Raw genomic sequence first — 18,305 nt, 5'->3', positions numbered from 1 at the left:
CCATCCAACCTGGCACTGAACACCTCCAGTGATGGGGCATCCACAGCCTCTGTGGGCAGCTGTTCCAGCACCTCACTACTCTTACTGTGAAGAAGTTCCCTCTGACATCTAACCTAAACCTTGCCGCCTTGAACTAAATCATGTGTTTCTCTAGATGCACTCAAACACAGCCCTTGAACATTCAAGTGTTTTGGGGCTTAATTCTACTGCTGCCTTCACGAGATCAGTTTCACAAACTGTGTCTTGAAATGCAATCCATATTGAATGTCTGGCATCTCCATAGGAAGCTAAATTCAGACTGAAGTAAATCTTGCACAGCCCCATCACTGTGGAGCATTCTTACTTGAATATGTTGGCTTCTGTGACATTCATCTCCCATTTGCACATCTGTAGGCTCTTCCACCTGTCAAATAATTCGGTTTGTTTCACCCTAAAAGATAAAAAGAAAGAAAAACAGAATTCACTTTATGACATGGAATTCGCTTCCTTCAATAGGGCAAACAAGTCAGTCTATTCAGTACAAAACTTATCTTTTAAATTATCTTTTCCTCCTTAGACATAGCAACACTAAGCCTTGTATATACAGGTATTGGTGGAGCACACCAGAGGTCTGAGAATTCTTCAAGGCTCATAGGCCTTAATGAGTTCTCTTCAGGTTTGAGGGCTTTGAATGTTCTAATAAAATGAAGGCTTTTAAGATAATTATATATTTAAAATGAGTAGCACTTAGGATTTCCCAGGCTGTGGAAGCTACAGGAAGGAACTAGGTCATATTGTACTTTCCATAGCCCCCCAGAGCATATTAACTTGGAAATCTTCCATTACCATATGGGCTGACTTAGGAAGCACCGCAGAAAGAAACACATCAGAAGAACTGAGCATAACGAAAGAGGTCAGTGTCAAATGGCTGTCACAGAGTAAGGCTAACTTGATCCCACTGAGCAGGAGTCCGCTATCTTTTGTGTACCATTGGAAAAGATGAAAAGTCTCTGTGCCATCTGATAAGTATGCAGAAAAGCGATTCAAAACTCACCATCTTCAGCAGAACACTGGCAGAAGTATCACATTCTCACCCCTTCCATTTATTTTTAAGCACTGCATGTCAGCAGGCAGTGCAAAGTTGCTACCCTTGTATCCTTCATCCAGTACCAAATGCAGAAGACAAGGACATAACCTACATTCTCTTGAGGACGAAGTCAGTGAGGGAGTCATGCTCAAAATTCATACAGTCCTGGAGCAGGAATCCAGTTCTGCAGCCTCGACTGCTTAGAGCTCTGCATTTGTACAGCTGCACTTTCAGCTGAGACTATCAGTTCACAGAATTAATAAGCCTTGTGGATTGTAGATGACTACAGCATGATTTTAGATATAGGAAGGGACTAGGCATAATGTGAGTATCTAAAGTCACTGACAGCTGAAAATGCAGAGGGTCAATACAGAAACATTCCATTTTGCTTTGTGCAATCAGCTCCATGGGCAACCTGTATGTTTTGACTGACTCTATCTGGTTCCATGGGTACGTCCCAGTCAACTCATTAGTTTCCTGGAATTTATGTAGGACCACAGAAGACAAAATGCAGCTGAATGTATATATATATATATATTTTATCTCTCAGAACACACATTTCCATAATTTTTACTTTGTTACTACTGAAACTCACTGCTGAAAGAAATTAGGGTAGTCAAAAGGACAAATGGGCTCAGTAAAGATCTAAACAAATTATCAGGAAGGTTTACTGCCCTCTCTGACTGCTAGACACCACCTACCACTTAGAGTCACTATACCAGAATTTGTTATCTGGTAGGGCTAATTTTTTTTCCGTGTTCCTTAGCATTCACTTCTAGCCACTGCCAACGATGGAGCATGAGGCTCGACACACTCCCATTACTTTGTCTATTCTCACTCTTCGCTTACCTTTAGTAAACAAACTGGATAGAAATAGTATTGTAACACTGTGTTTGATTCCAAATTATGATACCAGGCCTGACTAAAATGTCTCAGTGTACTTAAAAGCCTTGTTTTTTTTCTCAAATGGACATCAAACAGCATTCAAATGTCATTACTTACACATGAACACATAAGAGAATCTCAGGTGAGATCCCTAGTGATAGGATCTCCTGCACCTTACATCCTTGACAACTTTATTGCAAGTTGCCATTTTCATCCTGTCTGGAAAGCAATCTCCTTAGCAAACATTCACACTTACATAGACAAAACCTTCACCGCAATGATGTCCTGTCGCAATTCCAGGCATTTGGTGGAGTTGTATTCCAGTGGCCCTTCATAAAACTCGAAATACCTGAAGAAGAACAAAAACAAAGACTATTTATAAGCCTGAGACTAGGTTACTTATCTTACACGTCAACAGAAATGTGCTTTAAGTTCTCATTTGTGATCTCTAACCGATGTGAGACCACAACAACTGGCTCAAAGGCAGTTATTACTTCCAGCAAAACACAGATGTCATTGCTGACTGTAGAACAGCCACCCATCCTCAGCCCTTTAGAGATTCAAATGCTAATTTGAGATGTTCAAGAAGGAGCACTCAGCAGTTTCCATTAAGCTAACTCAAACTAAATGGATAGCTTTTCAAACAGCATCCAATACAACTTGCTATGATGCCAGATCAGTTCATGTCTCCAGTAGGCACCATCAAGGGCCAGATGCATTTTTCAATGCGTAGCACATGACTGATGCCACTGAAGGTCAAGCAAAAAGTGCTGATCACTTATGGAACACTATTCCCATCTTTTGTCTAAACGTTCTGAAAATTAAAAATAAACAGCTCCTTAAATTCTTAGCAAAGTGCTGAAGGTTTCGCCTTGTCTGTGTAGAGTGTTGCATAGCTCAATGCAGCTGAGCTTTTCCTCAAGTTTTACTTAATCAGTATATTCAGAGGAGAAGGGGAGCCAGGACTTTCTTCTCAAAAAGTTTGAGATGTTTTTGAGAACAACAGAATTAGGATGTTCGGACATATCAGATCTGACAATTCTAATCCTAATTAAAATCTGACAAAAATATTCACTTTTTTGGTCACGTTCCTCCACTTCAACCATCAGACTGAAAAAAAGGAGAGAAAAAAGACAATGGCAGGAACTCAGTTATATGAGTCAGAGAAAGTCTAGGCTGGCCACTGAATTCTTTGAGACCGTACCAAAATTACAAAAATAATTTAGGGTTTAAGCCAAGCTCTGTGTCTCTTTCACTCCATCACTGTAAGTCTGTGCTAAAACTCAAGAACTGCTCGTATCCATAAGACAATATGATGAAGAAGTACAACTGAATGACCTGGGGAAGCAGTATTACAACAGAAGCCAGATGAAGCGATTCTGATGAATCCTTCAAAATCTCAAATTCAAAACCCTCTAACTTCAATGTGTCCTCTGAATTTTCAATAAGAAGAGTACTAGATTCCTGTAAGAACTTTATTTAAGCCATCGTTGGTAATGTAATATTTTGGTGTGGCAACATTTGAAAATTAAATCAAAGATCATGTTTGATCTGAACTTCTGTTCAGTTTCCAATATAAAACACTTTAAGATATTCAAGGGGGAATACAGAAGTAAGAAAACCTTAGTGGTTCATGTTTCTGGTTAGCAGCAAAATCTTGAGGGACCCAAATGTTGACCTCTTCTTGAGAAGAGTGCTAAGTACTGACACAGTGGAACTGCTGGAAGACAGCACGCCCGAAAAATATCTCCAGGAATCTCCATGAGGTCCTCCTAATGCCAGAACTACCCCAAGGCATTCTGAATTTTTCCTTTTAAGTAAATCCAGAAATTGACGTGATAAAGCTAGGAAGAGAGAAAAACACAAAAGGGAGAAAGGGACTATGGTCTGTGACTGGAAAAAGCCCAAAGCTTTCCACAGAAACCTGCCACCAACTGTGGACATCTCTAACTAGTCAAAAACTGCTTGAAGTTTGTCCTTCAACACAGGATTTCATCACTTCGACTTTGCCCAGTCCCAACCACTGTGATTCTGTGAAGGACAGAATCCTTGAGACCAAGAAGAAGGATCCCATGCTGAGAAATGGCAGGAGTAGAACACCAAAAATTCTTAATAAGGAAGTAAATTGATTACTGTCAAGAACTGTAGAATCATAGAATCACCAAGGTTAGAAAAGACCTCCAAGATCATCTAGTCCAACTGTCCACATACCACCAACATTTCTCCACCAAATCAAGTCCCTTAGTACCACTTCTACACGTTTCTTGAACCCTTCCAGGGAAAATTTACAGGTGAAAGAAGCCCAACAATCTTTTAAAAATGTGACTATGCTAAAGAATGCTCTTCAAGGCAAGAAACACATTTTTATGAGTTCTGCAGAGGAAATAACGAATTTGAAGTGTTGCGTAACTACTGATTAACCTGGGAAAAGACTTCTTCAGCTCCCAGAAGGAGGATGGAAGTCATCAACATGACTGGTCTCCCACCAAAGCCCCTGGGCTCTCTTTCTGACTCAATTATCCACCTGGACATTCAGCCTTTATTGAAGACCAGATGAAATCCATTGCACTGTTACATATCCCGTGTGCTTGTGGAGCTGGAGCTGAGCAACTTGTCTATTATGAAAGTTGCTCCAGCTGAAACTGGTTGAAGAGCTCATCTGGTTGAGCAAGATCAGAGCTTGATGTACTCAAGATAAATTCCCAAAGCTGCCTTCACAGGACTTCCGCTCAGATGTCAAACAGCAAGTAATCACATGGGAAAGCTGGCTGCAACCCACAGCATAGCAGACAAAGATATCCTTTTATGAAAAAGATGAAATTTCCTGCATTCTAGAAACTTTATTTGGTTACTTCTTGTTTACCTTGTCCACGAACAAAAAAAAGAGAAAAGAAGGATGTGCTACTGAGAGACAGAAGAACAAAGAGGAAAGGACTGCACAAAAAATAAACCATTTCTGGCTCTTCCAGGAAACTCATGAAGCAGCAATCCATTTGTAATAGTTGTAACAATATAACTACAGGCTGGTGAGCCTCACCTCTGTGCCTGGGAAGATCATGGAGCAGATCCTCCTAGAAGCTATGTTAAGGCACATACTAGATAAAGAGGTGATTCGAGACAGCCAACATGGCTTCACCAAGGGCAGATCGTGCCTGACCAATCTGGTGGCCTTTTATGATGGAGTGACAGCTTCGGTGAATGGGGGAAGGGCAATGGATGTCATCTACCTGGATTTCTGCAAAGTCTTTGACATGGTTCCTCACAATGGAGAGGTGTGGATTTGAAGGATGGACTGTTTGATGGATTAGAAATTGGTTGGCTGGACGCAGCCAAAGGGTTGTGATCAATGGTTCTGTGTCAGGGTGCAGGCTGGTCAAAAGCCATGTCCCTCAGGGGTCGGTCTTGGGACCGGTGCTCTTCAACATCTTCATCAACGACACAGACGATGGCATCGAGTGCACCCTCAGCAAGTTTGCAGATGATACCAAGCTGAGTGATGCAGTTGATACATTGGAGGGAAGGGAAGCCATCCAGAGAGACCTGGACAGCCTGGAGAAATGGGCCCATGTGAACCCAGTGAGGTTCAATAAGGCCAAGTGCAGGGTGCTGCACTCGGGTTGGGGCAATCCCAGGTATTAATACAGACTGGGGGAAGATCTCCTTGAGAGCAGCCCTGTGGAGAAGGGCTTGGGGATCCTGGTGGATGCAAAGCTGGACATGAGCCAGCAGTGGGTGCTTGCAGCCTGGAAGGCCAGCTGTGTTCTGGACTGCATTAAAAAAGGGGTGGCCAGCAGGGAGAGGGAGGTGATCGTCCCCCTCTACGTGGCTTTTGTGAGGCCCCATCTGCAGCACTGCGTCCAGGTCTGGGGCCCCCAGCACAGGAAGGACGTGGAGCTCTTGGAGCGGGTCCAGAGGAAGGCACTAAGATGATCAGAGGGCTGGAGCACCTCTCCTATGAGGAAAGGTTGAGGGAACTGGGCTTGTTTGGCTTGGAGAAGAGAAGGCTCCGGGGAGGCCTCACTGTGGCCTTCCAGTACTTGAAGTATTAACAGGAGGGAAAATGGCTGTTTGTGAGGATGGATTGTGATAGGACAAGGGGAATGGTCTTAAACTGAGATAGGGGAGGTTTAGGTTGGATATTAGGAGGAAGTTTTTCACACAGAGGGTGGTGAGGCACTGGAACAGGTTGCCCAAGGAGGCTGTGGATGCCCCATCCCTGCAGGCATTCAAGGCCAGGTTGGATGTGGCTCAGGGCAGCCTGCTCTGGTGGTTGGTGACCCTGCACATAGCAGAGATTGGAACTGGATGAGCATTGTGGTCCTTTTCAACCCAGGCCATTCTATGGTTCTATGATTCTGTGATCTCATCAGCCTACAGCTCAGAAAAGCACAGGGCTGTCCTGTAACTCACTTCTCCCAGTACTTCACCTTTTCTGGTTTCCAGCAGTCACTGGGAGTGTCAAATTCGTGGTTTGAAACTCAGGTTGCAAATGCTAACGATGCTACAAAATAATTCTTTCAAGGATCAAATCCTGTTTCTTAGCACCAAAAGCACTGGGAGAGAACTCTTTCTAAGCCCCTTGATATCGAATGCCCAGAAACGAGATGCTGCTTGCTCTGACATTCTCCCACTTTGCCTAAACAAGGCTTTCTTCTTTCCTAAACTTCATGTCTCTCACTGCCACCTCACTTACAGCTGAGCAGCTCAGTGAGCTGGCAAGTGAGAGGCAGATGTGACTCCCAAGTACATCAGCTCACGTTTGGGTCTTTGGTCATCTGCAGCTAGGTTGCTCTAGCTTTGATTGGAAGTCAGCTTTGTTTGATCGTGTTGCATGAATTAAGCCTGAGATGTGTCTTGAAGTGACACTTGGATCAAGGCATGGATTCTTCTGATAAATTGCACAAAGATTTTAAAATATAATTGAATGTCACTGTCGAGCATGTTTTAAACAAGATCATTTTCTCCTGCAAAAACCTCTGTCCCATTTTGCTTGTTCCTGCAGGGATGGTTCTGCAAGAGAACAGAGCAACATGTGAAAGTTTGGACCTGTCTGTTCAGGAAAAACAAAGATCCTTCCAAAAATACATGTTGTTCAGAGACTAAGAAATGAGAGCAAATACATGAAGCTCTGTAGGTTTCTGTTAAACACTTATTAAGAGAAATGTCCAATCTGCAGTGTCTGCACTGATCAGTATGGGCAGATCTATATTTAACTCAAGTCTAGACTCACCTTGCCCATTCGAGAATCTTACAAGCTAGACAGAGCATAACTCTAAAAGCACATGGGGACTTGCACCCATTCAGCTGGGCTAGCACAGATCCTCAAACTGTTCTAGCAAAACTCTGGATCAGATGGAGTGCACCATAACTACAGGGGCTCTGGGAAAATCCACACAGAGCAAAGTAGGTGCTGACTTTAACAGAGAATTTATTGCGAGTGAGGGACCAAACCTTGCCAGACTTTACCTCCATTACTATTTCCATGTGACTCACCCAGTTCTGCAACAGCTGTGGGTGGAGCAACTGTATAATGTGTCACCTTCAGTACAATTTATTGGAGAGTATGTCGAATTGGAATTTTGGAGGAAACTTCATTGTTTCTTTCCTTTCTTTATCACCATATCAAAACAATGTCAGCACCTGACAAGCAGCAATTGGATATGCCAGGGAGTCCTTTTTAGCAATGCCAGTTCTGAACTCTCCAATTTTTTAATAAGCTGCTGTTAGGCTGTTTTAATCAATCCCATTCCTATCACTTTGATTGAAACAAGCCACTAATGCTGTTAGCCATAGGGCCATCTGGGAGGCATAACAAAACACAAGACAACACTTATACATCAAAAACATCTCAAAAACTCATTTTAGGTTATGGTTTTAAGCAATGTATTTTTTTCCCCCTTTCTGATTCTCAAGATTCTAGTATCTTTGAGTTCAGCACTGTGAATTAAGGGATCTCCTGAATTGCTCTCCTGGTCCATGAGGTCTCACGGCTCACACTCATCTTGTAAGATGTGTATTTGATGAATTCAGCTGACTGCACTTTCTGTTTTGTAGCCACCAAAGACAAAGTTTCATATTTGCCAAACTGGAAAATTCAGTGTATAAACTACTGGGCCCAAAAGCATACAGCTCACCTTTGCATTGACCACATCTTCAGCTCAGATGGACTGAAGGTGGCAGAGATCACATAATGCATCCAGTGGGTCAGATGTACCATCAGACCATTAAGGCAGCTTGATCTTAGCAACAAGTGCTTTAAGTTTGAAGGTTCACAGTACCATTAAGTTGAACAACATATTCAGGTTGGAATTTAGGAATAGTTTCTTCCCAGAAAGAATGGTGATGCATCAGCATGATCTGCCTAGTGAAGTGGTGGAGTCTCCATCACTGGAGGTGTTCAGGAACCGTGGAGTTGCAGCACTTGGGGACATGGTCTGTGGGCATGGTGGGGTTGGTCTTGGGCTTGGGGATCTTAGCAGTCTTTTCCAACCTTAAGGATTCTGTGATTCTATGCGTTCTTCTAGATCTGCAGCAATGTCATATGCATGGAAACGAACCTTCTGGTGCTCAGAAAGTCCCAGCAAACACGTAACTCTGTGAGAAATCTACACACAGCAATATCAGCTAGCACAAAAGGATTCACATTCACTGCACCACACCCTAACCCAAATTCAGGGCATCATTTTTTAGCTCCTGGGAATGGTTCTATGCAGCCCAAAGAAGTGTCTAAATCCTCTGGGATGAAAAGCCTCGTTGATTAGCTCGGTTACTGTGGGACAGTAGAGCTGTCAGCAACTGAAGTAGTGCCCATTTTGAATTCCAACTGCAAGCTACACTTAACTTCGTACTTTAGTTAATGTCTGAATCAGATCCTACTCAAGTCAGACAGCATGATGTTCTTCACTTGTATGCTATTTGACCCTTCGTGAGCAATCAGTCTTCACTATTCATTGGTTTTGGCATGGCCCCCACTCTTATGAAGTCTGTCTGTCTTGAAATTCTTGAAAAAGTAAAATTATTTGCTCAGTATGCCTTTTGCTTTGGAATTTCTTCATTTGCAATTAATAAATCCCTTGCAGAATGAGTGATGAGTTACTAATGTCTCACCACTATACATTACATTACATCACTAAAAGACAAAGAGTAGTTAGAAAACCCACATGGATCAATACCAGGCATGTATGAATAAACGTGTACATGCATGTTTATGTACATGCATAAACATGTATATGCATGAAATACATGAAAGACAGAAGCCAGTATCTATTTCAATTACTACCTTTAAACACTAAGGAAGGAGGGAACAACACACAGTGAAGCGCAGAGCCATGCAATGAAAGGTATTTACTGTGAGCATGCTGACACGTAATTAGTTTTGTACTCTTTAGACATCTCTCTGGAGATGCATAAATACATACAAGTAAAATCAGGCTGGGAAAATTCATTCTGCAAGTTTTCTTTCTGATAGAAAGAATTATTCATTAGAGGAAGGCTTGCTTTCAGATGATACCAACGGTTTGATGTTGGGTGTTATATAGGCCTCTCAGGAGACGTCTAGTGGTAACTCAGTAAGAAAGGTGATCAAAGGTAAACATCAAACAGCTGATGACACAACTCTGCAGTTATTCACCACGCAGCCTCACCTCCACATCTACATAGCTCTATTCTACTTTTCTGTATGCTTCGCTCTCAGACAGTAGACAAATGGGTAATGTCTGTAATGCATTTATGAGCAATGCATGTCACAGCCAGACCTATCCCAAACCTGAAATCCCAATTTTCATCTCCACACTTATTAACATACTGACTTTGAAATTTGCTTATATCTATCAACATTCACTGCATAAAGAATCATAGAATCATAGAACCATTTGAGTTGGAAAAGACCTTTAAAAGCCACCTTGTCCAACTCCCCTGCAATGCACAGGGAAATTTATACCTAGCTTATGCAATTAGATCCTGTTTGTATTAAAAAACACTCTCCTCCTTGTTGAAGGGGCTAAACAGATTGAGAATGGCACTGTTGTTCAGCGTCATCCAATATCATATGCATTTTGCAGTCAAAGGTTTCTCCATCCCGCAGGCAGTGATGGTTCAATAGTCTCTGCCAAGGGCACTTACAGGAAGAAATCTATATTAAATCTATTCTATCTCCACAAAGACATCTGTCTTTGTGCCACATTCAGTTTTCTTTTATGCCAAGTGCCCTGATCAAAGACTTTGAACATACAGACTGTTGATGCACTCACTAAAAATGCAAAAAAAGTATAGACAGGCAGATGAATCCATACATAAATCACAGAATCACAGAATCACAGAATCACAGAATTGTAGGGGTTGGAAGGGACCTCTAGAGATCATCGAGACCAACCCCCCTGCCAAAGCAGGTTCCCTACACCAGGTCGCACAGGTAGGCGTCCAGGCGAGACTTGAATATCTCCAGAGAAGGAGACTCCACAACCTCCCTGGGCAGCCTGTTCCAGTGCTCCGTCACCCTCACCGTGAAGAAGTTCTTACGCACATTCGTGCGAAACTTCCTATGCTGCAGCTTATGTCCGTTTCCCCTCGTCCTGTCTCCACGTACCACTGAAAAGAGACTGGCCTCACCACTATGGCCGCCACACCTCAGATATTTATAAACCTGGATCAGGTCCCCTCTCAGTCTTCTTTTCTCAAGGCTAAACAGACCCAGTTTACTTAGCCTTTCTTCATAGGGGAGATGCTCCAGGCCCTTCACCATCTTTGTGGCCCTCCGCTGGACTCTTTCCAAGAGATCCCTGTCTTTTTTGTACTGGGGAGCCCAGAACTGGACACAGTACTCCAGATGAGGCCTTACCAGGGCAGAGTAGAGGGGGAGGATCACCTCCCTCGACCTGCTGGACACGCTCTTTTTAATGCACCCCAGAATGCCATTGGCCTTTTTGGCCACGAGGGCACACTGCTGGCTCATGGCCAATCTGTCGTCCACCAGGACGCCCAGGTCCCTCTCTGCAGAGCTCCTCTCCAGCAGCTCATCCCCCAGCCTGTATTGGTGCATGCAATTCTTCCTCCCTAGGTGTAAGACCCTACACTTGCTTGTGTTGAACCTCATCCGGTTTCTTACTGCCCAGCTCTCCAGCCTGTCCAGGTCTCGCTGAATGGCAGCACAGCCTTCAGGCGTGTCAGCCAATCCTCCCAACTTCGTATCATCAGCAAACTTGCTGAGGGTGGCCACTATCCCCTCATCAAGGTCACTGATGAAGATGTTGAACAAGACCGGACCCAGCACAGACAGAATGAAAATATATAAAATAAATATAAAATATATAAAATAAATACAGAAAGAATGAACCATTCTTCTCTGGTTCTGAGCTAAATGCTGCTGAGAGGCTGTTTCTTTCCACAACGCTTCCTTAATGAGTGGCAGCAGCAAGGATACAGATCCCATTACACGAAAGAGCCATACAGGAACTGCAGCACTGCTGTGATTTGGTGAGATGGGTGATTTTTGGCAGCTCAGGCACTGTACTTCCTCTGGCTGTTGAAATGCTATCAGCTGCACAGCTGCAGTGGTGAGTGGTTACCAAAATATACTGCGATGGCATTTCACACACACAGCACCTAATTTAGGCAGGGAGAGCTTTATTAATGCAAGCTTCTTCTAGTTTTTTTTTTTTTTCTTTAACTGACAGTGTTTCTAAAGTTTCCCTGCTATTTATTCAACTCAATACTACACAAAATTCAGGTTATTTAACTTCCTTCAAGTCCACAGGAACTGGGACGACTATGCAGTGAAAGGTCCTTTTTAAACCACCCACAGCAAGGTTTCACCACAGTGAACCCATCCTCAGCTCAGATGGACTCCAGATAGCAGAGGGCATCATAACCCAACCAGTGGGCCCGATGTATCATCATACATTTGCTATTAAATACATGACTGTAAATGTACATTGTGCACTGAACATACAGAGCTTTGCTCCTAGAGGTAATAGTGCTGGAGTTTGTCCTGTACAAAAGGAGAAAACCAGACAGCCTTCCTTTACAGGAAAGGGCCCTTTCCTACGACTGATATTCTAGGAACACATCCCACATATCAGCCCCATACCTGCACCAAATTTTGCAGACAGTGATAGCCATAGAGCTCCCTGTGACAACTGCAGTTTCTTACCAATGCACATGGCCTTTCATGGCTTTTTACATACATGTCAGTCTGAAGAATCCTTCTATAAATTAATAAAAGTGCAACAGCGAACAGTGCATCAGCACTTGTTAAATCATCTTCAGAACAGTAAATATAAAGGAAATATTCTGGTCTTGCCTCAACAGACCATTTTTCCACTATGAGGCACTGGACAGATTTCAAGTTAAACTGTGTTTCTTAGAATGAGCATGCTACTATGAAGAAAAGCCATTAGCCAGATTTACTATTAGTGTTGGGACATTCCCCTTCCCAATAAAGTACACTTTCCCATACTTCCCTGTATATTAATAAATGGCCATGGTGGAGAAATGGGAAAAGGAGAGGCCAGGACATAAATGTCACCATCCTGCACATCTTAAGAGTGTTTATGGCATATTCTAAATGGCCCCAAAACCTGGGTGGGCCAGCACAGCATCCCCAGAATCTTCTGTGATGTGTGAACAGCATCCGGCAGACAAATCAAACTGTAAATCTGTTCACATAGCCTGTGCTCACACTTGTTCATACACAGAGCAAGAGATGTCTGCAGTCATCCCCTCCGGTGCCAGTACCTGGTGCCTGTGTCACTGCCACTCTTCACTGCTCCGTCATCCGTGAAATTAAAGGTGCCGGTCCAATTGGCCAATTCCTCTCCATTCTGCCAGCTAAACTGCAGCCCTCTAGCAAGAAAACGAGGCAGTTGGTATTCGATACCATTCATTAGGTTACGTCTATCAGCACAAGTTCTCACGTCCTTTTTCTTAAGACAGAAATGTGACTAAGACACAAACATTGTCAGAAACAATAAAAAGATATCGAGAGCCACAATTCATTATCTTAGTAGTGCAAACCATTAATTTTCACTTCCAACAGACTCTACAAGCCCTTTTCTGAAAACACCACCAGTCACCCCCAACCAAGCAAACTGGAGGGCCAGTGCTCAGGAACACACACGGATGCACGAAGCATAATGGAAATTTCAGTCCCCGAGTACAAAAAGCTGCAGACTGACGTGGAAAACTCCAGGGTCAAAGAAATAAATCGTCCAAACTTCAATTTCACATCTACTGTAGCTGTTAAATGCGGTGGGTGTTGGGTTCCTCCTCTAACCTCCTCTAGCCACGCCACCAGAGGATATATGATTGTTTGCAGTATTTGATTACTTCTCTACGTCACACCATATTGCTTCTTCCCCCTTTTTGGGAAGATGATATGTTTTAAGCAAATGCAAATCATCACAACCATCACAATTCCCTGTTTTCCAAACTTTCACAAATTCACTGCAAATCCCAGGATGCCTGCATTCCTCAGATTTCAGCAGGAGTTGGAACTGGATGGGCTTTAAGATTACTCCCAACCTAACCATTCTGGGATTCTGTGACTGAGAATAATCTATTTTGTAATCCTGGGAACTCCACCTAAAATAGAAATCTAATGGATATTTTAAAAAATTGGATCTGAAGAAACATCTAATAACACTAGTCAAATCCTTCCGATTGCTCAGAAGACAACGAATTGTTATTTTAAACTTCTCCATTTTAAGACAACTTCATGATTTCAGAGGGCTGGCAGCTGCACTATGAACATTTGGTGCTGCCAGTACTGCAAGGTAACTGCCTGGCAGGGCTGTGCAGGAAGCAATCTGCCAGCCTGCTTTGCCCAAAAGAAAGGGCATCCAGGACCCCACTGGACCCGTTGGTCCACAGGTAGTCACAAGGACTCTCAGATCAATCCATCCTCCAGCCTGACTGGCAGCAGTTATCAGCCATGGAAGATACAGACAGACAAGGGGCATTAAAAAAGGAATTCTGAAGGAGGTAGGGAGTAGTCTGAACTGAAGACAGAGATGGCATCCTGAACTCTCCCTACACTTGTAAAAGCACATCCAATGGTGGGTGGGTTATACCATAATGCCAACAGGTAATGCAGTGCTATCGCTCATCAGAGAGTCCTACGCCTCTGACATTGCTCTTAGTTTTTAAAAACCAGCTGAGGTTGCCCCAGGAGATGATTTCTACAAAAAGGATGGTGTGAAGAAAAAAAAAAATCCATGAGAAAATTCTCACTTTTACTAAGACGCCTTCACTTCAGGCTTGTTGAAATAACACTCATGATGCACCACAGTCTAACACATTATGACATTCGTGACTCCTTTGGAAAAGTGTTTCATTTCAATGTAAATGTCCTTAAAAAAGACAATTTAAGTCCTTAGAAATAGGTGGGGATCTGCCCCTAAAGCAAAATAAATGATATCACCCTCCAATCCCTTCTCTCATTGGGACTTTTTGGAACCACTGTGTCTTGCAGCTGAGGAAGTTTACAGGAGGACACGTGTATTTTGAGCAAGATCCAGCAGGAGATCAGGAAGATTAACAGTGAGAAATGGTAGATATGTCTTGCGAAGAGCAGCTTAAAATACTTAGCTTTGAAATGGTAGAACGGAATCTAACTGAAGCACAGAAATATCCAATGAGGCCAGAGGGTCTGAGTATGACGTTTCTTCCTCTAGATGGTAAGGACACAACCCGAGGTGGTGAGCTGAAACTGGGATCAAGAGCAAGCCAAGTTTCTGACCTTGAGCAATGGACTACACAGTGCTTTTCTCTAACAGGTTCTATACAGTTTGACACCATAAGAGCTTACCTATACAAAAACCACACAGCTCATAGAACTGTCTCACTGCAAGCCTTAGATTAAAGTATGGCATTTTCTGGAGTGATGATAAACCTATTCCTTCTAGTAAGAAAAGCTTTCACAAGCAATGACTTGGAGTATTAAGACTGAGCACGATGAGATATTTAATAACACTGACCTGAATTAATTCTGTTCCTAACAAGCTTACTGCAAGTTTTACCATTGATTTCAATCAATCAGCCTTGAGCCAGGAGATTGCAATTTTGAAAGCGTATTATTTTCTGATCCTCTTGTTTGCGAATTTTAAGGGCTCATCAACTCTGTCCAGATCTGCAAACAGACTGAAAAAACAGATCAGAGTGATGGACTGCTCAACAGTATATTCTGTTAGCATATTATGTAGCTAAATTCACTCTCAAAACTAGCTACACTTCAACAGGTAGATAAAGAAGGGGTAAGCTAAACTTTTTTGAGTCAGAATTCCAATAGGAAAGCACATGCAGGATGAAAACATAGAAAAGGCAGATAAAAAATAAGCAGGACAAGAAAAGAGGGTAAAAGAAGATTAAAAGAAAGAGAGGAAAGCAGAGGAAATTATGTGGAGGTTTCCTTTGTAATTTAAAAGTTTATGTCAAAAAAGAGCCAGGGATAATTCCTAATGATTACCAATGGTGGAGCTACCCTCTGTTCAATGTGTCCTCATGTTATTTCCTTCTAAAACTAGCACATTTCCCCAGTAGGTGAGGCTGATGATGACAAGAGAAGACCTTATAAATGATGTAATGACCAGAAATACTGATAGTGTTCTGCACACAAATTTCTTATCAAGGAAGTTCTGCAGTGGCCAGATTGAGTGCTAGCTGATAGCCATCATTAACCACACAACATGCCCCTAAGATATGTGAGAATGAACAAATCCAAGTTGGACATCTTGGCATCACAGACCTTGAATTTCAGGTAAATGTCGAAGCAACACTTTGATCCTAATTGTTAACTGCAAATGTTGAATCAGTATGTGGTCAAATAAATGCTGCTGTAATGAACAGAGGGAGAGGGCGAAAAAGAGCAGGAAAATTAACGGAGCAGTGGTAACTGTGAAGGGCTGTCAAGACCAGCTGTGGAAGCAGCAGGGAGCAAAGCACAAACCCACTGCCATCATCCAAACAAGAAACAGCTCCTGCACAGCAGATGTTTGGAGATTAGAGCCATGGTTTCCCCATAATCCTTGTGCCCTTGAGAGGAGGAATTGAAGACTGTAGTGTTAAATGATCATGCTGCTCTCTTTGAAAATGGAAAGTGATCCCCCCAGACTACTAACAGGGATGTCAGAGGGGTATAGCAGAGTCAGATGGTTAATCACGTTGAGATCCAGTCCTTCCTTTCCTGCAAAATAGGGAAAATGTGACTCACAATGTCCACAGGGTGGACGGAAAATAAAACCAGTGGTATGCACAAACAACCTGCAGATTAGGGTGATTGAAAACAGTGACTGAAATGAATCAGACCTAGATTTGGTCACTGAAGACAATTACATTAGATGACAGCAAGTGAAAGGCAAAGTCTTATTTCAGTGGTTTATTAAAACTCACATCTGCATTCAGTGAAAATAGATTTGAATCTGACTTGTCAAGCTTAGAGAATTTCTTATTTCTCCAGTAAAATCAGGGAAAATACTCATATTTATTCTCACTGTGTTAGCAGAGAGCAATATGAAATAATATGAATAATGTTAAATAATAGAGACCCCGTGATCCCATATCCATTTGGTTACATCACAGTGGCCCATACTGTGCTGTGTGAAGGATAAGCCTGGCTTTACATGTTGGAAGCACTAGTTATAGAGTGGTGGAGGAGTATATTTTGACTAGCACAAAGAGCAAAATTGGAAACATAGGTGGGAAGCTTCTGGATTATAACCACTATTATACAGGGAAAAAAAAGGTTTTGTTTCATATAGCACATATCACTTCTTGGATAAATTTTACACCAGATATTCACATGCGACTTCTCAAAAGTCTGATTGAAAATTACTTCCCAAGAAAAATGAAAGAAGTTAAACATTCCTTTTCTATGGCTGGAAGATACGTATCCAAAGAGCAATAGAAAATAAGTGCTTTGTTTTAATGTTCAAAATTAAAATATCATTTGTAATGATTAGGGGAAGCACAACACCATTCACAGAATGAGTTGACAGTGATGCAGTGAATTTATCAAGAGAAAAGACTGATCAAGTCCCAAGCTCAGAATGCAACATGAAATCGCAAATACTGTAAGATGGCAACAAATTATGACATTGGAAGCTAGAGCTCAATGCAAAGATACCTGACACAGCATGGGTGCCAAGAGAAATCTCACCACAGTGTGAGACATCTGACTGAGCTAATTACTATGCATCTCGTGTTTCCAAGGCTAATATATTTAGTACCAGGTCAAGTGTTCCTACACGGTGCTACATTCTCCAGTGTAAACATACCCCCAGAGCCCAACTGTACTGAAGATGTGGGTGGAACATGACAAGCAACACGACTGTTAAAGTCAGTGTTTGTATTGTGCCAGCCTCATTAGTAGGCAATACTCTTCCTGTGTGTACAAGCAGCAGGACTCATCCTACAGAATCACAAACATTGGATAAGTCTTCCAACACCCCCAAGATCAACCCTAACCCACCCCCACCATGCCCAGTGACCATGTCCCCAGTTGCCACTTCTACAAGTTTCTTAAGCAACTCCATGGATGAGGATTTCCCCACTTCCCATTTGTGCAAGCCTTCCTTGCTGTTGACTGGCCATAATTTTCATCTGGCTGAGCTCTCATTTTTCCTATGGGAAGTGCCAAAAAACTACTAACGATGGAGCTTGCTTCATCATCACAAGAACTAAAGCATAAAACTAACTAGTTGAAGAGGACATGCAAAGACAGTGACTACCTGCAAGGCTGATGGGAATGCAAAATGGATGCGAGCAGTGGAGGGCAAAGATACCTCAAGGAAATGAGAGGTTAAGTCAACAATTTGCCTGAGGGAGGCATGGACTGCTGAGCAATGAATACACTTGAATTAAAAAAACAAGGAATAAAATGAAAAAGCAATCAAAGTAAGAATGACACACAGCGGAAGTCAGAAAACACAAAGCTTTGAGCAGCAATTTCATCTGAGCATAACGCAGCAAGCATAAGAACAAACAGGAAACCCTAATCAGGTCAAAAATTAAAGACCAAGTGGCCATGACATCTTTAATAGTGGCCACAGAGGTGAGCAGCTGCCATGATGCCACTGCTGACAGGGTCATGAAGGTCACTTTTCAGCTGGTAATGGGTCATGTGCAATCCACCACTTCAGGGCACAAAGCTTCTGCAGAGCTCCCAACACAGTTCAAATGTTATGCAAAATCTATGCAGCTGATTTGTGGGAAACAGGGATCACCCAGTGGCTACTGGGAAAGGAGAAAGCATCTGTGTGTCACTGCAGTGCTTCACAGCACTCATGTTGAGTTCAGGAAGGAGCACAGTTTAACACATAGGCGATAATGCAATTTGAACGTGCAAAATATTGGAATAACTCAC

At 42.5% G+C, this 18,305-nt stretch overlaps 1 protein-coding gene across 4 annotated transcripts in view; it reads right to left on the bottom strand.

Moving 5' to 3' along the window:
* ST8SIA5 (ST8 alpha-N-acetyl-neuraminide alpha-2,8-sialyltransferase 5) overlaps positions 1 to 18,305 on the bottom strand; it is a 60,949-nt gene that overhangs the window by 14,120 nt on the left and 28,524 nt on the right. For 3 of the 4 annotated variants that reach the window (XM_085212688.1, XM_085212689.1, XM_010725162.3), the window contains 3 exons: positions 12,683 to 12,790; positions 2,208 to 2,300; positions 344 to 430 (listed from right to left, as the gene is read on the bottom strand). In XM_085212688.1, the coding sequence (XP_085068814.1) occupies positions 344 to 430; positions 2,208 to 2,300; positions 12,683 to 12,790 (288 nt within the window). The remainder of the gene's footprint in view (positions 1 to 343; positions 431 to 2,207; positions 2,301 to 12,682; positions 12,791 to 18,305) is intronic. The other variant, XM_085212690.1, reaches the window with a different exon arrangement.

The sequence above is a fragment of the Meleagris gallopavo genome, chromosome Z (genome assembly GCF_905368555.1).
Source record: "Meleagris gallopavo chromosome Z, MGAL_WU_HG_1.1, whole genome shotgun sequence".
NCBI lineage: Eukaryota > Metazoa > Chordata > Aves > Galliformes > Phasianidae > Meleagris > Meleagris gallopavo.
The sequence above is the reverse complement of the archived record's forward strand: the minus strand, read 5'-3'. Positions and strand labels throughout refer to the sequence as shown.